The sequence below is a fragment of the Lynx rufus genome, unplaced genomic scaffold (assembly GCF_022079265.1).
Source record: "Lynx rufus isolate CCGP_SWC_20201006 ecotype Redwood Valley unplaced genomic scaffold, mLynRuf1.p SCAF_24, whole genome shotgun sequence".
Lineage (NCBI taxonomy): Eukaryota > Metazoa > Chordata > Mammalia > Carnivora > Felidae > Lynx > Lynx rufus.
In genome coordinates, this window is record NW_025814839.1 from 1,859,511 (window position 1) to 1,883,520 (window position 24,010).

The 24,010-nt window shown below is 40.7% G+C and overlaps 1 protein-coding gene across 4 annotated transcripts in view; it reads left to right on the top strand.

Moving 5' to 3' along the window:
* CLIP1 (CAP-Gly domain containing linker protein 1) overlaps positions 1–24,010 on the top strand; it is a 127,550-nt gene that overhangs the window by 96,331 nt on the left and 7,209 nt on the right. For all 4 annotated transcript variants that reach the window (XM_047088413.1, XM_047088410.1, XM_047088411.1 and 1 more), the window contains 2 exons: positions 3,675–3,795; positions 18,268–18,320. In XM_047088413.1, coding sequence (XP_046944369.1) covers positions 3,675–3,795; positions 18,268–18,320 — 174 coding nt within the window. The remainder of the gene's footprint in view (positions 1–3,674; positions 3,796–18,267; positions 18,321–24,010) is intronic.

Below are 24,010 nucleotides of genomic sequence, written 5' to 3' on the forward strand. Positions count from 1 at the left end.
CAGTGTAAGATTAGTTTCAGGTGTACAATATAGTGATTCAGAACTTCCATACTCAGTCTTAGTTTTAATGATACTTCCCTAGACAGTGATTCAGCAGTTCCCCAAAATTCTGTTCACCTGCACAGATTGATCAGTCGACAGTTGTGATTGTGGCCATCAGGATGGGCTTGAGCTTCTTGGCCTTCTCAAGCCAAATCACACAGATAAAGGTCCCTGTGATGGGAAACAAAGTCATCGTCAGTTCCAAGAGGGTGGCTGCAGATCTGGTTTGGGACATTCCCCTGTGACACACGTCATTATGCTGCCCTGGCGCTTTGGGAGCACTGTTGACTTTAGTTCATTTGTGTCACACGGGCAGCTGGTGAGGGAGGATCTGAGCAGCAGGAGAAGATTCCCTAACCAACCTCCCACTGCCATAATCCCACCTCTGAGCTCTCTGGGCTGTACTAGGTAATAGAGGGGCAGGGCCGGTGTGGACTGAGCCAAGACAGCTCTTGGGATTTAGATAAAACTTCGCTTTCCTGCAGGCCTACTTGGAGTCTCTCATGATGGTCATTGCATTGGTCTAGTATTGAAGTGGTCAGCATCCTCACTGAGTCTGTGTCATGTCACCCACCTCCAGTTAGTATGGGGTGGTTTTATCTCCGTTAAGAGATCATTTTTTGCCCTTCTTCAAATGATTCCATGGAATAATAAAATCTTAGCCTCCTAACTCTGGACACGAAGGATCATGAGCAAAAGACTGAGGCTTCTGCTGCTGCTCCTCTAACCATGGCCTGTTCTCTTCCCTAGAACCGTTTTTCCCAGATCTCTGATCCCTGAGGGTATAGTTGGGGTGAGGAGGAACCAGGACCACCCAGCAGACAGCCTGGGCTGCTTTTGATTCTCCGCCTTTTTATCTGGCCTACCAGGACTGAGGGGATTGCATCTTTTGTCAGTAACCTGGCACACGGTGGCTGGGGTTCTTAGCAGGAGGAAGGACCAGTAGGACACAGCAGTGACAGGCCTCAGAAGCTGGTAGAGGGAGTAGGAGGAGTAGGTTGAAAGAGCCCCTGCCCCTGGTGACTCATTGTTCCCTGCTGTAGACGTGGCCACATTTCAAGGACCACTAAAATAAATGTACTATGTAATGGGAATGGTGCTTCTCCAAAAAAAAAAAAAAAAAAAAAAAACAACAGTTATTTTACTGTTCCTCAGCGCTCAAAGCTAGAGAATGAGCAGCTGATTATTTCCCAGCATGTATCTGGGATGCTTTGTGTTCTTTAGAACTTTCCTGGTATTTCCCCGTACCTTAGATAGGACTTTGATTCCTGGAGGAAAATGGACACCAATGTAGGCACTGGAGTTCTCATTAGAACTACCTCCTGTGGAATATTGCCCCTGGCTCTGGAAACCCAGCGCTTGTAGCTAAATACTCCTTTTCCTCCGTGCCATTTACTAGACTGGTTTTAGGAAAACTCTTGGTTAGCCAGCTCCTATTTTCAGGTGGACAGAGAGAATAAAATGGTTTCTCAGAGTGTAATTTTGGATGTTAGGGAAAATGATATAAGCGGCTTAATTTTTGTCTTTACTCACCTGGCACAGTAATAAATCTAGAATATAGAATATGCTTAGCATGGCAGTTAATTGATTGATAACAGACTTGTAAGTAGAATGTTTGCAATGCAGTCAATGTTAACAATATGTATCTTGCCTCTCAGATTAAAACTGGGATAGTCTTCTGTCGTGTAGAAAAAAAAGCAGCTTAAAAAAATTGTTAGAAATACTTGGAGGTATTTTTGGACTTATTCCCTGGAGTACTTCCGGAAGTTGGGCTATTAGAGCCTCCTTTCTGTACCCACTATGCTCTAAAGAAAAACGGGAAGGTGTTTCTATGTTGGAATTAGAGCGGAGGTCTGTCTGCCAGTTTTAACTCCGGTTCTCTTGCTTCTACAACTTCCTGGCTTTATGATTTGGAGAAAAATCTCTCACTTCCCTGAGCTTCAGTTTTCTCATCTTTAAAATATAAATAATAACATTAGCTTCCTTGGCTTTTGAGGATTAAATGAGAAAATAAATATTTGTGAAAACATTTTTATAGATCTTAACACATTGAATGTTGCTTTTACAGATCACTGCTTTAAGACGTTTTGAAGTTTCTTTGACTCCTTATTTTAATTTTCTTTACTGTGGGCTCTTAATAGCAACCAAGGATTCCAAAAGCCATTACAAGATGCACATCTTTAAGACACAGAGTAGGATTACATACTTCTCATTGACAGGCCATCCAGATGCCGAGACCAAACAGCCCCTGAGGAAGGCAGTGACTTCCTAGGAATAAAAGATTTGACCTCAGATGATTTCATCCTAAGTAAAAACTTCAGATTTGTCAGGAATTGATGGACTTTTGCCAGAAGATGAACTTGAGCTGTAGTGTGTGTGTGTGTGTGTGTGTGTGTGTGTGTGTGTGTGTGTTGATCCATAATTAGAATCAACCCTCTTAGCTTTTGTATGACCTGAGGCTAAAATTCCTTCTCCATTTTTTCCTCACTTGCTAAATAGACATCTCAGTGAAACACCTCGTTTAATTTAATGTGCTAGGAAAATTTTTGTGTAGGTTTATTCCCCTAAATCTTACCCCGATATGCATATTACAGGTGGATGGAGAACTAAAACTCAAAAAACTGGAGATGCCAGCATTGCCACCCATTAGACAATTGAAGTTAAAAATAGATGTGTTCCTCTATCAGCAGATGGATTCATACCCAGATGACTTGGTTCAGGATTCAGCCACGTATGACAGCTCCCTAAATGGAGTTTAGCCAGCACAGACTTAAAATTCACAGTGGCATCAAAACCCTCTATGACAGAAAACTAAAATCCAGTGATCAAATAAAAGATTTTTAATACCCACATATAAAGGATAATAATTTGATTTGTGTATTTTGGATAATTTTAATATTGGGAAGATGTTTAATATACTTGTTCACATTTCATATGCTGATATTCATGATAGAGGTTAACAGGCTATATTTTTATTTGATTGTTTTAATTACAAATGAGCATTGTGGAAAGAATACAATCAAAGTGAACCACCTGTTATGTAATTGGAAAACCGCATTTCCTTTAGGCATTTCACCTCGAGTTGTCCTAAAAATACTCAGATTCACGACAGTACTTGACTCTGACAGATACCGGCATACCGGCAAATGGGACCATTAGATTTTTATTTCTGCCAGAAAAAAACACATTACCGATTTGTGCAGTCAGTACAGAGTGCCTTGGCAGCAAAGTAAATCACTTTATCAACATACTGGGTTTGAGCATAATTTTCTAATGGAAATAGCCCTAAAGACCAGAGGACTGACCATTTCATTTGTCATTTATTTTATGGTAGCATGGATTTTTGGATGGGGAGTGTTCAGAAGTGGGTAAGTGTGGGTGGAGAGAGGGTGGATATCGTGTTTATTAGGTTTTAAAAAATAATGTAATAATTGTGGGTGGCAGTCCGCCTCCTGAGAGGTTAAAGCCATTTAGCCTCTCCTGCACGTAGATACCACTGCCTCCTGTTATTATAGATCCTATCAGGCACGTGACCCAGATATATTTTCCTCAGTGCTGTGAAGCCGGTCGTCTCCCACAGTTTCCTTGCCTGTCTTGTTTCTATGGTAACCCTGCACTCACTGTCCTTGCAGAGAAACCCTCAAGCAGGCAGCAGCTCAGAAGTCCCAGCAGCTTTCAGCATTGCAAGAAGAGAACGTGAAACTTGCTGAGGAGCTGGGGAGAAGCAGGGACGAAGTCACGGGTCATCAGAAGGTCAGTGGGCCTGGAGGGGGGTGCGGGGGTGCGTACCTTGCTCTCCGTGCTCCTGTCTGCTGCTGTTGGCAGGGCGCTTGGAGGCCCCTCAGAGAGGTGCTCGATGTGGTCGGGTCCTTCCAAATGGGATTTCAACTTGTCTGTGTGGTAGGTCTCCCTGCTTTTCAAGTGTGCTGCTGTAGGACTTAGGGGAGGAGTTGACAGATGCTTATGGAAAAAAAAAAGTAGCAACACTGGAAACTTGAGCAACTAGAAAATAAGACCTTTATTAGACCACCTCATGGCAATGCGTTTCAATGGAAAGGAACAATATCTTCTCCCTACTATTGCCTGGATTTCAAAATTACTTTCCTCTTAAGGTTCTTTTTTTCTTTCATCAGAATTTGTTTGAAGGAAGCAAATTCTCAGAATATGGATTTGGTGTGGGGGTTGGCAGCTGTTTTTAAATAGAACTCTGCTTTTCTTTAAAAAAAATTTTTTTTAAAGCATTTCCTAATGGAACTGTGTATGTGTGTGCACTTGTGTGCGTTGAATGTGATTTGCGTTACACCCGGAATGAGCCGTAAGCCAACCATAACCCATTTGCTTCCGTACTTAAATCACAGAGATTTCTGATAAGTTTATTAAGCACTGAAACAAAACTGATTTTAAAGAATGACATATCCTGCTTTTTATTCTTTAGTAGTTGAATCAAAGTGCTAAATGGTAGTCCTATCTGGCCTCAGCAGAAGCTTCAAATGATATTTTTAAGAGAATTTTACCATGTGGTCATCAATTCATGGTTTACACTTCAAGAGAATTTTTCCCCCCAGGAATACTCGGCAAAGATTCCTTCTCACTTGGGATGGAGTAATCTGGGGTAATTGTATTGAGTACCCATTGACATGGCAGTTTGTGGCGAAAGCACTTTTTGGAGAGTTGATTTCAGACTTTAAAGTCTTTGTTACAGCTTTCCACAGCTTTCTTACTTCACAAAAGGAATGCCACATCTCTCCAAACTCCAGGATGATGATGATGATGCTTTTGGTGATACTAGTTCATGTTTATTGGCTCTTACTATACGACAAGCACAAATAAATGATAACTGTCATCTCAATCTTTACAATAATTCTAGGCGATGGCACTGCCATTATTTCCGCTTGTCAAAGAGGAAACAGGGATATGAAGATAGTAATTTGCTCATCCTCATTCAGCTTATAGTCAAGAAATGTTTGCCATCTTCTGATTTGGGTCAGGAAAAGGATCAAAGTGGATTGACTTAAATAGGGTCAGTGCCCTCTCCTTTAGTCAGTATGTGAGAAACTGGAGTTCATGAAAAATAGAAGCCCTTTGACCAGATGAGGTCCTCTTTTTCCTGGCACAAACTAGAGCGTCTAAAACATTGGGCAGCTGCTCTGTCATCACTGTGTCTGTAAGTTCTTGCAAGAGCAGGGTCTCTGAGAGGTGCATCTCGTTTGACCTCATGGAACATCTCCGGTAGAGAGAGTGGATTCCACACATGGGAGGAGCACAGAGAGATCCTCCTCGCGTCTCATGTTGTGCCCTTGACTGGACTGTTGACTGCGTTTCTTGCTTGTGTGTCTCTGTAGGGAAAACAGTGGGAGGAGGCATCTTGCTACCTTGGCCAGGGCTCTGCCGGGCTCCCTCACCCGTGTTCTTCTCTTCTGCATGTTGGCATTTGAATTGCCTTCCTTTTGAAAAGGTTTTGCCACTAGAAATTTGAAAGTCAGTGACTTTGAAGGGTGTTACAGAACAGCACATGCCAGAAACAACTAAGAAAAGTGACTTCCCTTTAAAGGACAGATTGTTAGGCCCTTCATAGTTCTGTGCTTTACTCAGAAGAGAGAGATAAGTGGGTATGAACTAAATAATAGGCTTCAATGGTAGAGCTCGTTGACCATGATAATGATTATCAAGGAAGATTATGGGTAATTCTTCCCTTGAAATAAATAAAAGTATATATGTAGTGTCTATGTGTGTTTATTTCAAAAGACTGGAGAGAACCAGCCATTTAAAATGATTTAGAAACAACCTTAGTCTACAGAAGACTGATTAATTCATCAGCTCTATTCTTACTGTATAATCTCCACAAATCTGGAGTACTGCTTACTTCTGTAAAATCACACATTTCACATTATTACTTACTGTAGTCAAGCCAAACTATTGATCAGCTATGTTTAGAAATATACTCCAGAGCCACCTTGTTTGGCAGAAACCTTGGTTTTAGAAAAAAAAAAGGAATTCTTAGAAAGAATTTTAATTGTCATACTACAGAAACATTGAGTGTTTCATTCTAGGATTAAGACAGTGGAGGTGAAGTTGACAGGGGATGGGTAAACACTGACCTAGGACCTGGGTTCTTCCTGAGTCCTTTATTAAGTAGCATCGTAATTCACCAAACATGTACCAAGCTGATGGTCTTGCATGTTTCACAGAATCGTCACAACATGCTCTGAGACAGGAAGGCTGTTATTTTGTAGACCAGCTGACACTCAAAAGTGGACCAACTTGCTAAGGACACACAGCTAGGCAGTGGAGCTGAGACCTGTACTCCTGTCAGACTAATTTGGAGGCCTATTTCCGTACTTCTATACTGAGCATAAAGCTTATTTCTACTTGATAATTAAGATTAAAAAAAAAGAAAAATTGTGAGCTAGGATTGGTGTGGGTGGATGGGGTCAAACAATGCTATAGAAATGCCCTCTCGATGTGTTGGTATTTTTTTTTCCTGCCTCAAGTATTTATTTTGCTTAAAAGCCCAAGACACCCCAGAATCTGTTCTCCATCTTAGGCATCTCACTGGGATTGTTTGCTAAGGATTTTTACTTCCTTGAGAAGCCCCCTTCACTATGGGGACTATTTGATTTCCTGTTTGTCAATTGGATGTGAGGTGATTTATCAAAATAAAAGAATCCCTGACTCCCGTGGCAGTGGTATTGTAGAATATTCTTTTTATCAATTAAGAAGATGTAGAAAATTTGTGAAATTAAGAGGGTTAGTCATGAGCAGCACTGGTTGGTCAAAGTTGGGCAGTGATGTCAGTTTCCACTCTTAGGTAGAAATTCTCATTGGACTTGATTGACGAGTGGGTATCGTGTGCCCCCGTGAAGAAGTATTTCAGTAATTGGAAGGACTCATCTACTTGTTGATAGTCCTCTGGAACAGAGCTGGCAAATCCAGAAACAGACCCACACGTGTGCATTCTTTTTTGTCTGCTCTCCCTACCAGACATTCTCCTTTCCAAAGGAAAATTGTGTAAGCCGCCTTTCCCAAGTGGGAGACTACTTTTGTGGGGGGAGGGGAGCAAAAACCAGGGTCAGCTGGGATTGTAAGGGGCATGATTTATCTGGCATCGACAGTGACAGAAATCTTTAGAGACTGTCACAGAGTGCCTTGTCTTTGAAAAGAGAGTATATTAGATTGAAACATATGCAATTGCTTTCATTTTGCAATTTCCTAGTGTTCACTCTAGTAGTTAACATAACCTACTTCTTGATAACTGACGATTATGAAGATTGTTGTAATTATATAACTGCCGTTGACTGCTTCCACCTTCGCTTTGACGCCTGAAGGCTGACTAGTTTCATGCTGCTTCAGGAGTGTGTGTGCGTGTGTGTGTGTGTGTGTGTGTGTGAGTGAGTGAGTGAGTGAGTGAAAATACACGTAACATAAAATCTGTTGGAACCATCTTACAGTGTACAATTCAATGGTATTTGGGACATTCACAGTACAGTGTGGTCATTACCTCTGTCCAGTTCCAGAACATTTTCATCACCCTGAAAGGAAACCCCATACTTGTTTAAGCGCTCGCTTCCCATTTCTTCCTGCCTCCCAGCCCCTGGCGACCACTCATCTATTTTCTGTCTCTATGGATTAGCTTGTTCTGGATGTTTCATACAAGAGGAATGATAAAACACATGACTTCTCTCACTTCTCTCACTCAGTGTCGTGCCGTCGGGGGCCCATCTGTGTTGTAGCAGGTGTGAGTGCTTGCTTGCCTCTTGGTTGAATGGAATTTTATTGAATGCGTACCCCTCATGTTGTTTCTGCCTCTGCTTCAGGTGTTTCGGGTCTCCTTTCTCCATCCAAATGGTCACCTGTCCCTGCTGATGCCTGTCTGCCTCCCTGCCTATGGCCACTGTGTCTTATTGCCACTTGGTATCTTTAGTGGGTGGGGAAATCCTTCTCACTTCCTTAAAAGCTTTTCTAAATCTTGCCACACTGGTCATACTTACAGTCCTGTCTTCTTTTCTTTACTTCCAGACTTTTAAAAAGAGTAATATTTTCTGCCTTCAATTTCACCCCCCATTTTCTTCGCAATCCCCTGCTGTCTGCTTTTCGCCACCGCCAGTGCACCACTGAAGTGACTCTCGCCTGAGTCATCACTTACCTAGTGACAGCACAAGTGCGTGGCTTCCTTTCCATCCTTTCTGAACATTTGGCGTCTCCACCTACATTCTTGACTTTCCTCCTTTGACATCTTCCACCCTCTTGGCTCATGTTTGTCCTGCCACCCCTGGTCAGTTGCCATATGCAGGTCCGTATTTACATTTTTTCTGTTCCCATGTGGTAAACGTCTCCTCATTGTTAGGCCCATCCTCTAGCCTCGGGGGCGGCTGCTGTCCAGGACTCTGTCATGCTGAGAATGCCATGTTGTGTCTCCACACGGGCTGTGAGATGGTGGGAATCACAGGGCATGCTGTATAGGTTCGAATGAACAAATGAGTGATTAAATGCATACCTCGCTTTTAGCGGGGCCTCAGGATGCAGAAACCTTGACTGCCTTTTTTTTTTTTTTTTTTTTTTTTTTTTTTTTTTTTTTACATTATTTCATTTACTTCGAGTTTCATAGCTTTGTTTTAGAGAGTTGTGGTTGCCGGAAATGTGATGAGTGGGGCATTTGCCCTGTGTGGATAGAGGACGCGCACAGCGCAAAATCAGGCAGGGTCTGGGAGAGTCAAGATTAATGGAAACTATACAGAGCATTATTTCCTTTCATAGAGAATACTAAAAATAATTACAGTGGTGTGAACTCTTCTATAGAAATAGTCACCTTAAGTAGTAACTTTTGAAATGTCTGATTTATCATTTCCAAACCTCACACGTATTCCCCCTTGTAAGGACTGCAGATATACTGAGCTGTCACTATGGGAACAGTGCTGATTTCTCTCCCCACTCCCCTTCCCAGTTATTTGCAAAATGAGATTACAGTTTGTTGATACAGGACAGGGATCAGATGCCTCAATAACCTTCTGACAAAGGTTACAACAAATGCAGTCTCCAAAATTTGAGGTTACCGTTGAGATTGATTTATGACTAATAGCCTGCAAATGTTAAATAGGCCTGAACTTGCAGACATGAATGTATAGAAAAGGAATGCATTCTTTTTCTTTTCTTTTCTTTTTTTTTTTTTTTTTTAACTCTCCTGCCCAATGTGGGGCTCTAACTCACAACCCAAGACCAAGAGTCACATGTTCTACCGACTGAGCCAGCCAGGTGCCCCAAGGCAACACCATTTTTAGCTTGTCCTGTTTTATTTTGGAAAACAGTGGTTATTAGCCATCGTAATTTTAATCTGGTCTCCGGAAACTTCTGGGCAAGTAGGGCTGAGTGAAGCTGATCACAGAATCTTTCTCCTTCGATACCTAATGAAGTGAACACACTCTTCTATTAAAAAATGTCTCCAGGAAAATCTCTCCGGCAAAGCCAATCGGCTTCATGCTTTCAGTAAACATTAAAATTTGGCAACCAAGAAAAGAAACAAGATGGTGGTTTGACTCTGTTGACACTGTTCCCAGTGGTAAGAGAAAAGAAAATGTGTAGCAAAATCCTGAGAATTTTTATTCTGCTTCTCTCCATCCTTGCGCCCAGTCCAGTTTAGGGAAAATTAGATGGAAGAGGTGAATAGTCCGAACAGTCACAGAACAATCTTTGAGGCTAGAAGTTCTCTTTGACCATCTCAGAATTTTACCAGAGGCAGGAAGAATTGCTGGGCGTCATTTTCCATAGTGAGTCTAGTCAACAGAATGGCTTAAGTAAAAGGATATGGAGGAGGGGGTTCCTCTCAAATGATAATAAGTCCACAGGAGGGGAGTCCAGGTGAGTCCTCTACTCAGGAATGTCCTCAGGGAACCCTGTTCTTCCTTTCTGCTCTTCTTTCTGCTACCCTTACTGCACATAGATGGTCACAGGGCATTGGTGAAACTTTGCTGGAGGAAGTAGGGGAAATCCAAAGTGGGGAGGGGCAGAAAGGCCTTCTCTTTACGTGATTTTGTCTTTCAGCTTGAAGAGGAAAACTCCTATCCCTGTAATAGTGTCACATAATCACCTCCAGCCATAAATGAGTCTGCCTTCCCATCTTTGGGAAGGGAAGGCAACAGAGATGAGACTAGATGTTAAAAAGACAATTTTGTGTCTGCCTGAGACTGAAGCCTGAGGACACACTGCTGTGGGAATAGGATTACCTTTGTTCAGAGGGGGCACTAAAAGAAAAGTCCATGAAAGAGACCTCCAGCCCAGATGCTGTATATCCCCTTCGCTGTGCTCCCTCCCTCCTTGCCCTCCAGCTATAAACATGTATAGACTGCAGTGCCCAAATTGTAGCTTGGAGATGAAGATTAAAGGTCTCAGATAAAATAGGAAGGGTGTCAGGGAAAATTAATTTGCATCACATATGAGCAAACAGACGGTCTCAGTAGAGCTGCCCACAGTAAGATGAACACTTGAATGCCTATCGTACTGAAAGAAGAGAAAAGAAAAGAAAGGAACACAGGAATCCAAAGAAATGAGGAATTCAGGCCGCGAGAAAGCATTACCCAGAGTGGAATATTGCTTTGTGTTCTATAAAAACGCCAGTGACTTAAATAAAGCGGGTGTTCAAAGAAGAGATGACACAAGTGGAACAGAGAACGTGACAAGTCAAGGAAACAAGTGAGGACCAAAACAGCACCGTGTCGGGACTGAAGTCAGAAACAGAGAAGAGCCTAATGAACATTTCTAAACATCTGGAGGGAAGGCTTGAGGTGCTTATAACAAAGAGGGAAACAGAGATACTAAAGAATAAGAGGAAAGGTGATAGCTTTGGAGGACAGAGATCATCTGAATGAATATAATTAACAACTCTGAAAACTCTGAAAGAGGGAATTCAACAGAATTCAGAAAGAAAGTGTTAGGAGGTAAAATAGGGAAATTTCCCCCGCGTGAAGAACTGAGTCTACATATAGGAAGGACAGTAAGGGGGCGCCTGGGTGGCGCAGTTGGTTAAATGACCGACTCTTGGTTTCAGCTCAAGTCATGATCTCACAGTTTGTGGGTTTGAGCCCTGTGTCGGGCTCTGTGCTGACAATGCACAGGCTGCTTGGGTTTCTATCTCCCTTTCTCTTTATAAACTTAAAAAAAAAAAAAGAAGGACATAGTAGGATGTAGGGAAACTCAGTTAGAGAATCTTGGGTGAGGGGGGTGGTAGTGGTGGAGGAGGATATTGGTCCAAAGCAACTGACATAAAAAAATAACACTGGGGGCGCCTGGGTGGCGCAGTCGGTTAAGCGTCCGACTTCAGCCAGGTCACGATCTCGCGGTCCGTGAGTTCAAGCCCCGCGTCAGGCTCTGGGTGGATGGCTCGGAGCCTGGAGCCTGTTTCCGATTCTGTGTCTCCCTCTCTCTCTGCCCCTCCCCCGTTCATGCTCTGTCTCTCTCTGTCCCAAAAATAAATAAAAACTTTGAAGAAAAAAAAAAATTAAAAAAAAAAAATAACACTGGTTATTAATGAAATTGGAGAATATAGAGATAATTCTTGAGATGCCCAGGCAGGAAAGGCATATTCCTTATAAAAAGGTTAAAAAAAAAAAAAAAAAAGAGGGCGGTGGCACCCAGGTGGCTCAGTTGCTTAAGCATTCGACTTCAGCTTAGGTCATGATCTCACGGTTTGTGGGTATGAGCCCCTCATCTGGCTCTGTGCTGACAGCTCAGAGCCCGGAGCCTCCTTTGGATTCTGTGTGTTTCTCTCCCTCCCCTGCCTGTGCTGTCTCTTTCTCAAAAATAAATAAACATTTAAAAAAATGAAATGGTCTCCTTTCCTGAAAACAGAGGTATTTTTAAAAAATATACTAACAATAAAATGAAAAGGTAAAAAAAAAAAAAAAAAAACCCAACCCACAATTCAGTGCAGCCACGTTGAATGCGAGAAAACTGTGCCACAGTGTTCCCAGAGTTCTGAGGGATAGAAAATAGGATCAGGAGTGTCCTATCCTGGCAATTATTCACAGATGAAAGGACAGGTAGATGTTTTCAAAAAACATCTGAAAAAATATCATGAAAGAACTCAGAAGCTATGGCATCTACGAATCCTTCTGAAAAGTAGCTGCTTGCTGATAAAATCTGGCCATGAATCAAAATACAGGACTTATCTAAAGAGAAATTGTGGCAAAAGGACTAGTACTGGTGTGAGCACTAAATGCAAGTAAGTAGACAACTAAGCTAACAGCTCAGGGAGCTACAGGTATAGAATAGAATTGTGTTTTAACTTTATTTGGAAATTATTTCAAACTTTGCAAAAAAAATTATAAAAATAGAACACAGAATACTCAAATTCTCTAAGGACTTGTTTTTACCTTAACCAAAGTGCGGTTACCAAATTCAGGAAGTTTTAACACTAGTATTCAATGTACAGGCCATTTTCCTGTTCAGGCAGTTGTCCCAGTAAATGACCTTTATAGTTTTTCCCCATCTCTGTCTCAGTATCCAGTCCAGGATCATGCATTTCTTTCTCCCTTCCCCTCCCTTCCCCTTCTTTTCTTTTTTAAAACTATATTTTTAAAGCAAGAGAGAGCACAGGTCGGGGAGGGGCAGAGAGCAGGAGAGAGAAAGAATCCCAAGCAGGCTCCACACCCAGCATGGAGCCCGACATGGGGCTTGAACTCACGAACAGAACTGTGAGATCATGCATGACCTGAGCCGAAATCAAGAGTCAGACGCTTAACCGACTGAGCCACCCAGGTGCCCCCAGGATCATGTATTTCATTCACTGACTTCAGTCTCTTCTCATTTTCTTTATCTGGAATGCTGCTTCTGCCTTTTTTCAGTCAAAATTTTATGACTTGACTCTTTTTTCTTTTAAAGAACAGGCCAATGATGAGGTATAAAATCCTTCATTTTGGGTTTGTGATGTTTCATCACGATGGTTATACGTTTTTAGCAGGAAGATAATTGATGTTGTATCCTTCCAAGAGTCATGTGATGTTGCTTTATCCCATTTATTGGTGGTGTTAATTTTGATCATTGAGTGTAAGTTTAAAACATTTGCAAGGTAAAAAGAAAAAAAGGAAAGAAAAAGAAAAAACATAGACAAATATAAAGAGAGAAGATGTCTAACAAAATTTGAGGTGGTAGAGTGGAAAGAAAATGGAAGAAAGCAACCACGAATAAAAATTAGAGACTAATTGACATGTGTGGGCACTGTGTAAAAAGAATTACTTCATACGTATTGGCCTCGCTCAGTCACAGTCCCCTGCCCTATGGCCACACAATCAACAGCATTCTTGACAAAGAACCATCCTATCCATGTGTGTGTGTATTAGAAGATACAAATATATTCATATACATATATATTTATATATACATACATATATATATATATGTGGTTACAACAGATTTTCAGGATACAAGGTTTAATAGACAAAAGTCAGTCATTATGTATCAGCAATGAGCAAGTGGAGTTTGAAATTGAAAACTTAATACCATTTACATAAGCACTCCCCAAAATGAAATACTTAGGTAAGTTTAATAATGTATGGACAGCATCTGAGGAAAAACTACAAAACTGTGATGAGCAAAATCAAAAAAGAATGAAATAAATGGAGATATCCTTTGTTCATGGATAGATACTCAATACTGTCAAGATATTGACTCTTCCCAACATGATCTATAGATTTAACACAATTCCAGTCAAAATCCCAACAAGTTCTTTTGTGGATATTGACAAACTGATTCTGTAGTTTATATGAAGAGGTTAAAGACCCCAAATAACCAACTCACTATTGAAGAACAACAAAGTTGAAGGATTGACACTACCTGATTTCAAGACTTAGTATAGACAAATAGGTCAATGGAATACAGAGCTCAGAAATAGACTCACATAAATATAGGCAACTGATCTTTGACAAAGGAGGAAAGGCAATACAATGGAACAAAGATTGTTCAACAGAAAGTGCTGGAACAAGTGGATGTCCACATGCAAAAAGGTGAATCTAGACACAGGTACTACCTCTTTTGTGAAAATTAAGTTGAAATGGATCATAGACCTAAATGTAAAATGCACAGCTATAAAACTCCTAGAAAATAAAATCAGGGAAAACCTAAATGACCTTGGGTACACTGGTGACTTTTTAGGTACAAGACCACCAAAAGCATGATCCACAAAAAAGGATTGATAAGCTGGACTTTAATGAAATTAAAAACTTTGCTTTGTTAAAGACCATGTGAAAAGAGAATGAGAAGGTAAGTCACAGATTTGGGAAAAATATTTACAAAAGACACTCCTGATGAAGGACCGTTACTCAAAATATACAAAGAACTCTTAAAACTCAACAATAAGAAAATGAATAACTCAATTACAAAATGGACAAAAGTCCTGAATAGACACACCACCAAAGAAGATACATAGATGGCAAATAGCATTTGATAAGTTGCTCAACATCATACGCCATTAAGGAATTGTGAATTAACAATGAGATGATATGATACAACTATCAGGATGGCCCAAATCGAAAACATTTGGCAACACCAAATGCTGGTGAAACTGTAGAGTAACAGGAGCTCTGATTCGTTGCTGGTAGCAGTGCAAAATGGTAAAGCTGCTTTGGGAAGACAGTTCAGCAGTTTCTTACGAAACTAGACATACTGTTACCATAAGATCCAGAAATGGTGCTCTTTGGTATTTACCCAAATGAACTAAAAATATAATCCACACAATATCCTGTGCATAAGTGTTTATAACAGATTTATTCACAGTTATCAAAACTTGGAAGCAACCAAGATGTCCCTCAGTAGGTGAGTAGATAAATAAAAACTATGGTCATCCAGATGATGAAATATTACTCAGCACCCAAAAGAAATGGTCTGTTAAGCCATGGAACCACATGGAGGAATGTTAAATGCATATTACTAAGTGAAAGAAGCCGATTGGAAAAGGCTACATACTGTATGGTTTCAAAGATATGACATTCTATCAAAAGCAAAACTATGGAGACATTAAAAAGATAGTGGTTGTTAGGGAATAAGGGAGGGGGGGAGGGAGTTATGAATAGGGAGAATACTAAAGATTGTTGGGGCAGTGGCACTACCTTTGGTCATACTACAAGGGTGGATACATGTCTTCATATATTCATCAGAACTCAGAGAATGTACAGCACCAAGAGTGAACCTAATGAAAACAATGAACCTTGGGTATTAATGATGTGTCAATGTGTGTTCAGTGCCTATAACAAATGTACCACTGTGGTGTGGGATGTTGATAATGTGGGAGGTTGTGCGTGTGTGGGGGCAGGGAATGTATGGGAAATGTTGATACTTTCTGTTCAATTTTGCTGTGAACCTAAAACTCTCTAAAATATAAAATTTATTAATTGAAAAAAAGTATGTAATTTACCTGTAATAAATGTAAATGGATTAAACACTGATTAAAAGAGGGTTGGCAGAGATTGTCAGGATGAATTTTTTAAAAACATGATCTAACTATATAAGATTATATAAACTATATAATGTTTATAAGAGACACAGCATAGATTCAAAGACAGAAATGGGTTCAAAATAAAAGGACGGAACAAGATATTACATGCCAACAGTAACCAAAAACAAGTTGGAGTGGCTATACTAATATCAGACAAAATAGGCTTTTGAGACAAAACTTTTTACCGAAGACAAAGATATTTTATAATAAAAAAATCAAAATGTAACAATTATAAATATATATGCACCTAATAATAAAGCCCCAAAATATGCAAAGCCAAACTTGATAGAATTAAAGGAGGAAAGACAATTCAGCAATAAAAGTTAGAGACTCCAATACCTTATTTTGGTAATAGATGGAACAACAGCAACTTGTTGAGAGAAGATCAACAAGGAAATAAAAGCTTGAACAACACTATGAATCAGCTAAACCTAATAGTCATCTATAGACTACTCCACCCGAGAGGAACAGAATACACATTCTTCTCAGGCACACATGGAACATTCTCCAGGAGAGACCATAAAATAAGTCTCAGTGAATTTAAAAGGATTGAAATCATGTGAAGTAGGTTTTGGCTTGTGCGATTCAAAAATGTCAAGGCCGGGGCACCTGGGTGGCTCAGCTGGTTAAGCACCCAACTTCTGCTCAGGTCATGATCTCATGGTTTGTGAGTTTGAGCACCACATCAGGCTCTCGAGCCTGGAGCCTACTTCACATTCAGTGTCTATCCCTCTCTCTGCCCCTTTCCAGCTTACACACTCTCTCTCTTTCAAAAATAAACGTTAAAAAAAATTCAAAAGGAGCCCCTGGGTGGCTCAGTCCGTTAAGCGTGTGACTTTGGCTCAGGTCATGATCTCACGGTCTGTGGGTTCAAGCCCTGTGTCGGGCTCTGTGCTGACAGCTCAGAGCCTGGAGCCTGCTTCGGATTCTGTGTCTCCCTCTCTCTCTCTCTGCCCCTCCCCTGTTTGCACTCTGTCTCTCTCAGAAATATTAAAAAAAAATTTTTTTTTTAATTCAAAAATGTCAAAGCCACAAAAGGGAAGAATGAGGAATGAGTTAGGTTAAATCTGACCTACTAAATGAACTTATCCTAGATTGGATACTGGACCAGAAGAAGAAAAAAACATTTCCTTTAAAAAAATCAGTACCATAAGTATTCCAAACTTCTGTGGAAATTCAGGCACAATTACTCCCTCCAAGAAAGAGGGGGGCTCTCTCCATAACTTGTTCTTGAAAGTGTTGAATGATTTTTCAGATGTTTATTAATCATTTGTATTTTCTCTCTTGTGAATTACCTGTTTTTATCCATTTATCCTCACTGTAGGTATTTCTCAGTCTGAAGTCTCATTGATTTTTTTTTTCTTCTGTTTTAATTTTTAAATTATAAAACAGCTTGTTTAAAAAATAAATTGTATAGGGGCACCTGGGTGGCTCAGTCAGTTGAGCATCCGACTTCGGTCAGGTCATGCATGATCTCTTGGTTCGTGAGTTCGAGCCCCACGTCAGGCTCTGTGCTGACAGCTCAGAGCCTGGAGCCTGCTTCAGATTCTGTGTCCCCCTCTCTCTTCGCCCCACCCCTGCGTGTTCTCTCTCTCTGTCTTTCAAAAATGAATAAACATAAAAAAATTTTTTTAATAAAATAAAAAATAAACTGTATAAATGGCCATAAAGGAAAAAAGGCCCTTTCATCTCCGCGTCCCACTCTCCAGATGTTCTCCCTCTTATTTTAGTTTTTAAAGCTTGTCTCCCACCCTTATTCTCCTTCCTTGCACTCTTTAAAAATTTCTAAATATTTTTTGTGAATTACTCGTGGAACAAAAGCATACATCTTTAATAGACTAGGAAAACAGAGTTTGCAGTGGGAAAACTGTATGTTAACCTCAATAGATTTTGTGATAAGTGTAATTTTAGGTTCAACACACACGTTTATGTCTATTTAAGAACTTTAAAATTCTGAAGATCTCATAGCAAAGCATAGATATAATTAATACATAATCAGAAATCAGACCATAAACTACATGCAGTGAGCTAATAGCTTAAATAAATTCTGGGCTGTTGGAAACCGTTCCATAGTCTTTGGTGTTATCCTTTGATTTGGAAAAGAAAGCACGCAGGAATGTGTTCACCTGTGTGGAACACAGCTTTCACAAGTGTGAGCTGAAATTGATATGTCACGTAATAAACTCTGCATGGTACAGATTGGGGGGGGGAGGGGTGAGTCATCTCTCACAGGATTAACTAACTGAACCTTTTGCATTTATCTGTCATAGAATAATAGAATTATAGAAGTAAACACCCCTTAGAACATCTCTTCTAACTTCCTTACTTTATGGGTGAAAAACTAATGCCTGGAATGTGGTAGACGTGAAATGAGGCCCATACGGCATAAACAGCCTGTTCCCAGCCATCCAGGAGTTAGTGACCCTTGATCTGTGTGATTTCAGTGAAGGAGCCAGCATGTTAACAGCGAAGCTTTCACTCGTTCATTTAACAAATGAGCGAAACATCTACTGAATGTTGAAGATAGGGCACGTACCGAAGAAGGGGGGTCATTCAGGTCCTAAATGACTTGTAAATTAGCGACTGTACGTGATGTAGTAACCATTTGTTCTTTTTTCGTTGCCAGTGAGGAAGGCCAATTGCTTTAGCTGCCCTGGAGCCTGGGACTGTGACATGTGGAATGAGAAATAGGCCTCTCTGTGGACTTTTGTGACGAACTGAACTTTTTTGTGTGTGTTTTTTTCCAGCTAGAAGAAGAGAGATCTGTGCTCAATAATCAGTTGTTAGAAATGAAAAAGAGGTAGGCTTTCTTTTTGTGTTTATTGTTGTGTGTGTGTGTTTAATGAGGAAAACGTCAGAACATGACGTGTATGGTGACTGTAGAAAACACGTCACCTCCTTATTGTTCAGAAGATTGGATTGTGGTGGTTTGGTGCTCATTACCGGTAAATGATGAAAATTTATTTGCAAAAGTTACAGTCTTAATTACAAAGACAAAGGACAGGTTAATTTTTAAGCCATGGTCTGTTGAATTTATTCAGAAATGTTCCAAAATCAGATTGTCTCATTATACCGCTGTTACCTCTTCTTTTCAGTAACTGAAAATGCTGTAATCTTACGTAGAGTAATTGATCTGCATATAAATACTGATTGCATTATATAAAAATCTGAACATTTCAATAATAATGTGTTAGCATCAATTTGAATGTTTCTGTTTTCTAAGAAAGAGCTTTCTTCTCTGTTACTCTTTGATGATAATCAAATGACGTTTAAATGGAAACCTTCCAGCACTTTGGAGTAAGGATAAATGGGGCCACAGAAATAACTGTTTAGAAGCCTGATGCTTACGTATCTTGACAGTCTCTGTCTGCTCTTGTAAAATGTGCAGTTTGTGTCTAGAGAACTTCTGTGCTTTACGCTGCGTGCCGGGCAGATGGGTGGGTACTGTTGCCGAGAACCACAGCCCTGATGGTGGTTTGCTGAGTAGATGTGCGTCACGACAGTGACGTACTTTTCTCTTCTTGAAAACAGAACTAAACGTAATTCTTTAAGAAGAGCTTAATCGAGAATTCATCCACGCTCCTGCAAAGTATTTTATTATTCTTTGTGGTCGGGAAGAGGAAGTTTCTCTCCCTGACCACTGACACACGTGTTTTACTCTGGCAGTCCGCTCCTGCCAGCATGGCGGTGGCTTAGGAATTGAGGGCTTTCTTTAGCCCACAGAGATATTGGGATCCACAAGAAACATTCCAAAGGACATTAGGCTTCAAGTCCAGGAGTGCCTTTCCTCCTTTCTTGTTTAATTAGGAAATACTTGGATTCATTCTTACTTAAAGTTTCCTACCAGAATGCACACAGAATGCATCACTGCCCCCACCCCGTCCTTGTGTAGGCAGCCAGCTCTGCGAGGGCGGGCCTCAGGATATTTCCATTTTACATAAATAAGGCTCCATTTCTTTAAAGAGAACCTCCTTATGCAGTTATCAAGGATATGTGAAAAAAAATCGATAGGGCTCGTTCCTGTCACATTCTGCCAGGAGAGCATGGGAAAAAGGGGCTGGTGTAAGGAAGCAAGTACTGACATTATCCCTTTGTGTTCACAATTCACAAACTTAATCTCAGGACAACCCCGCAAAATATATGGCGGGGCCTGCATTTATAAAGGGTGAAAGGAGAGCCCAGAATGTTGGGCAACTTAGCCAAGAACCCAGATGCAAGCGTAAGACAGAGGGTGTCAGATGTTTATGCTGGCTCTTTTCTCACTGTACATTTATTTATCGTTATTTTTAAATCTTTTTTTTTTCCTTTAAAGAATAAAGCTGCTATGCTTCGTTAGTCTTTTCCATGTGACTTTAAATTACATGCCTTTCAAAAATTTTGAAAACCTAACTTACCCTATTTAGCGCTGTTTTTTGGTCAAATTAATCCTCATGGAAAGTTGTGTCTATTTCTGAAATCTGAATGCAGATCTATTTTAGCTAATAATTTGGGCCCTTAAGTGTCCTCTACTTCTCATTAAGTAGTAGGGTTCTTGTTATGTTGCATTTTTAAAGCTTGCCCAGTAACACTGTAAGGTATTTGCTTCATTGCTAGAATTTATTTCTTAGGTAAGTAGTAAGGAAAGAATCTGGGTAATATGTTCCCTGGAAGGGAAAGGCCCTTAGAGCCATTCTTTCACACCGTGTTTATCTTCCCTTCTTGATACCTTAAGTGTCCTCTAAAAGCCAGTGTGATAATGGATTCCTATGTAGATCTGTGTGTGTAATAGTTAAGTAAATTTAGCATGGAGTACTGAAAAGAATTTGATAACGCTCTTAATTTAAGTCTGTAAAGTACTTAAATCATAAAGATATTTGCAGTGTAGTTGTTGATGCAAGAACTGAGATCTTAGTCAAGGGCTTAATTCAGAAGTGATCATTGAACATACATAGTCAAGATAGTCTGTAAGTGTGGCATTGAAATGGTCATTGTATTGAAGTGCAGAACTTAACTTCTGACCCTGAGGCACAGACTGCTTCTCGTTCAGTAGTAGGGTCTTCCTGTATTTGCTATGGTTTTTTGGTACCTAAACATTAAATTGCAAGCAATCTGTAGTTCAGGTTTTTCTCTTCACTTAAAAATACAATCGTTATTTTGGAAGCTGGTTTCCAAGTCGGGTGGACCTCTTTCAAACCAGGCTCCAAGATACCTGACCCAGCAGAGCCAACCTCGAATTGCTCTAACTGACCTAAGTGGACAAGTGTGCTCCCCTGTCCACTAAAGCCTACAGCAGATTTGGGAACATGTTTGGCCTCCCTCCCTTCTCTAGGCTTTTTGATGTCAAAGCAGGGACTCTGGAGCTCAAATGTTAGATGTGGACTTCTTGGAGTCAGAATTAATTCTGTTAGAGTAAATGCGGGATAAATGTCAGGAATGGAAACTGGTTGGCGACCCCGTCTGAGAGACCGGGTCTGAAGCGGTCCCGTGCTACTCCAGCTCGTTAAGCTCAGTGTGGGTTGCTGACTGTCTGACTGTCTCGAGCTTGCGCTACTTATCAATGCTCATTTCACCCTCTCTTTTCCCTTCCCTACTCCTGCTTCCTTTGCTCTATCTGTGTGTCTTTAATGGTAAGACTAAAGAAAGTCTATCCACGTTATAATAAATAAATTTCATATATTTTTAGTAAAACAACTTGTTGTATATATTTTTTGGCTGCCTTTGTCCCTCTGTGTCTTGCTTTTGTTTTGTAAAATATTCCTAGCAGCATACACACACACACACACACACACACACACACACACACACACACACACCGGTTTTAGATCTATATACAGCAAAGAGCTTCAGTGAAAATTTAGTTCTCCTTACATTACCTGCATTTTTTTCGTGTTTCTAATGTTTGGTTCTTGCTATCTTGCATTTTTTAAGCTTGCCCAGTTACACTTTAAGGTATCTGCTTCATTACTAGAATTTATTTCTTAAATAAGTAGTAAGGAAAGAATCTGGGTAATATGTTCCCTGGAAGGGAAAGGTATCTGGCCCTTAGAGCCGTTCTTTCACACCGTGTTTATCTTCCCTTCTCGATACCTTCAGCAGCACCAAGTCCTTCTAGCCAGCATGGCTTCAGAGTGTAGCACAGGCGCTCCTGTCAGTGTGGTATGTGACTCACATGTCAGTAACGTTGGCATATATGGTTTAATTTCGTCCCTCTCGGTTTGCACAGTAGGATTAGGGCTTGGAAATAGCCCGAGAAGCCAGCAGTGAAGACCGGCCATGAAGACAAGCTGCCAAAGGCTATTTGTCCTGTCATTTGGTGTATAAATCACAAGGCAGATCCCTCTCCTAACCATGTGTCTCTTGACAACTTGTCCAAGACACGTTCAGCCTGCCATCTTCTTCGAAGGCGGCCTCACTTAGGGGTCGTGTGTACGTGAGAAGCAAAGATTCCCGTACCTTTCACCTTCTATCATCTGCTGGTGTCTTTGTCCCTGCCTGCCACAAAGACTCTGTGAGATTCTGGTTGCCTAGAGTTCTGATTATAGAAGAACTTAAATCTGTTCACCAACCCCCATATCCTGGTGTTTTTCAGTAAAAACAGTAAAACTACATTTTTCAAATTGGAGTTGGATTTCTCACCAAGTGAAGCTCTTGAAATAGTTTCTACAATGGAAGAAACTACCAAATAAGTTTAATTGAAACTTAAGGAGGCCAGGATTTTGTGGATAACTGTGGATAACATCAGATATTTACTTTCCAGGTGGAAGAACACCTATATATTCCTCCCATTGAAATCTTTGCTTTGTTTTAACCTAAGCAAGACCCTATTTCCTAGCGAGGTATTCCTCACTTAGTAATTTAACAGCACCAATACCCACCCCTTCTCCAGTGTTCATATCATGCTTGGGTGTTGAATTCAAGAAATTTCTGTAAGTCTCAGATTCTTTTCTTACTACTTATTCTGGACTATAAGTGTAAGCCACACAATGAGATAAATGCAACACTTATATTTTCATCTTTGTGTAGAATTTCAATTTACCATAAATCATGAGAATTCTGTAATTCGTGTGCCGGATATCTTGGGTCTCACTAACCAGACATACATTCTGCCATCTCTAACCTGGGCCTCAGTTTCCGACTTTTCCAGTCAGTTCTCAAACAGACTGAACCATGTGACATGCTCGTGTTTACCCCGTCCCTCCTTCTAGAACCGGGAGGGATTTGACTTCTTGTTCTTGAAGTTTTGGACTCACAGGTGATCGTCTACATTAATGCAGTGTTGTAGGTTGGAGGGTCTGAGGACTAGCTGGGAATTTCTTCCAGTCATGTTTTTTCTAAAAATTTTTGTGAAACAAGGACTTTTTTTTCCCCTCTTGTTTCACACCGCATGTAATTTTTTTTTTAATTTTTTTTAATGTTTATTTATTTTTGAGACAGAGACAGAGCATGAATGGGGGAGGGGCAGAGAGAGAGGGAGACACAGAATCGAAAGCAGGCTCCAGGCTCTGAGCCATCAGCCCAGAGCCTGACGCGGGGCTCGAACTCACTAACCGTGAGATCGTGACCTGAGCTGAAGTCGGATGCTCAACCGACTGAGCCACCCAGGTGCCCCCGCATGTAATTTTTTAAAACTTTTTTTATTTAACAATTTTGGATTTACGGAAGAGTTGCAGAGGCAGTACAGAGAGTTCCCACATAGCCATCGCCCCACATCCCCTGACACACACACATTGCACACTCCCTGGACATTGGTCCAGACTGAGAAAGTAATGTTAGTTCAGTATGCTTAGCTAGACTCCAGACTCGGTTCAGATTTCCCCGGTTTTTCCACGAATGTCTTGTTCCTCTTCTGGGATTCGGTCTAGGAAACCACACTGCATTCAGTGGTCATGCCTCCTCAGCTTCCTGCAGTCTTTGCTGGTCTTTCGTGGCACTTTCTGAATGCATATAATTTTTGCAACAAAAATTTAGATACACACACGTAAACACAGAGTAGCCTGCCCTTCTGGGTTATATCTATTGTGTCTTGCCCTCCTTCCCTGTCTTTCCTTCATCTTCCCCTTCTTTTTCCCACCCCTTGACTCCAGGATAAATGTTTCTCTCTCCTTAAGACCTGGTCCCCCTCCCTCTGCTGACAGACAAATTCGGAGTCAGGCTGAGACCTTGAACCAAGTGCTCTGCCCGTCTCCCTCCAGACTCCCCCTGTGCTTTCATTCTACACCCGGAAATCCATGTTAACATTTCTGTTCCAGCCTTTATGTAATTACCTGTCATTTCTATGAGCAACTTAATGTCCTTTTCAGATTCTGTGGATGAAAAGTAATAATCCTTCAGTATGAATAGCAGTAATAATCTTTGCTACTGTTTTGGCCCATGAGATCTCAAAAATACATTCTTGGAAGTTGCTAAAAGTAACAAATTAGTGAGAACCAATTGATACCTCCAGCATAAAACTGCTCTGCATGACATCCGTGTATAATCGCTTTGCATGTGTGTATTTTAATTGTTGTTATT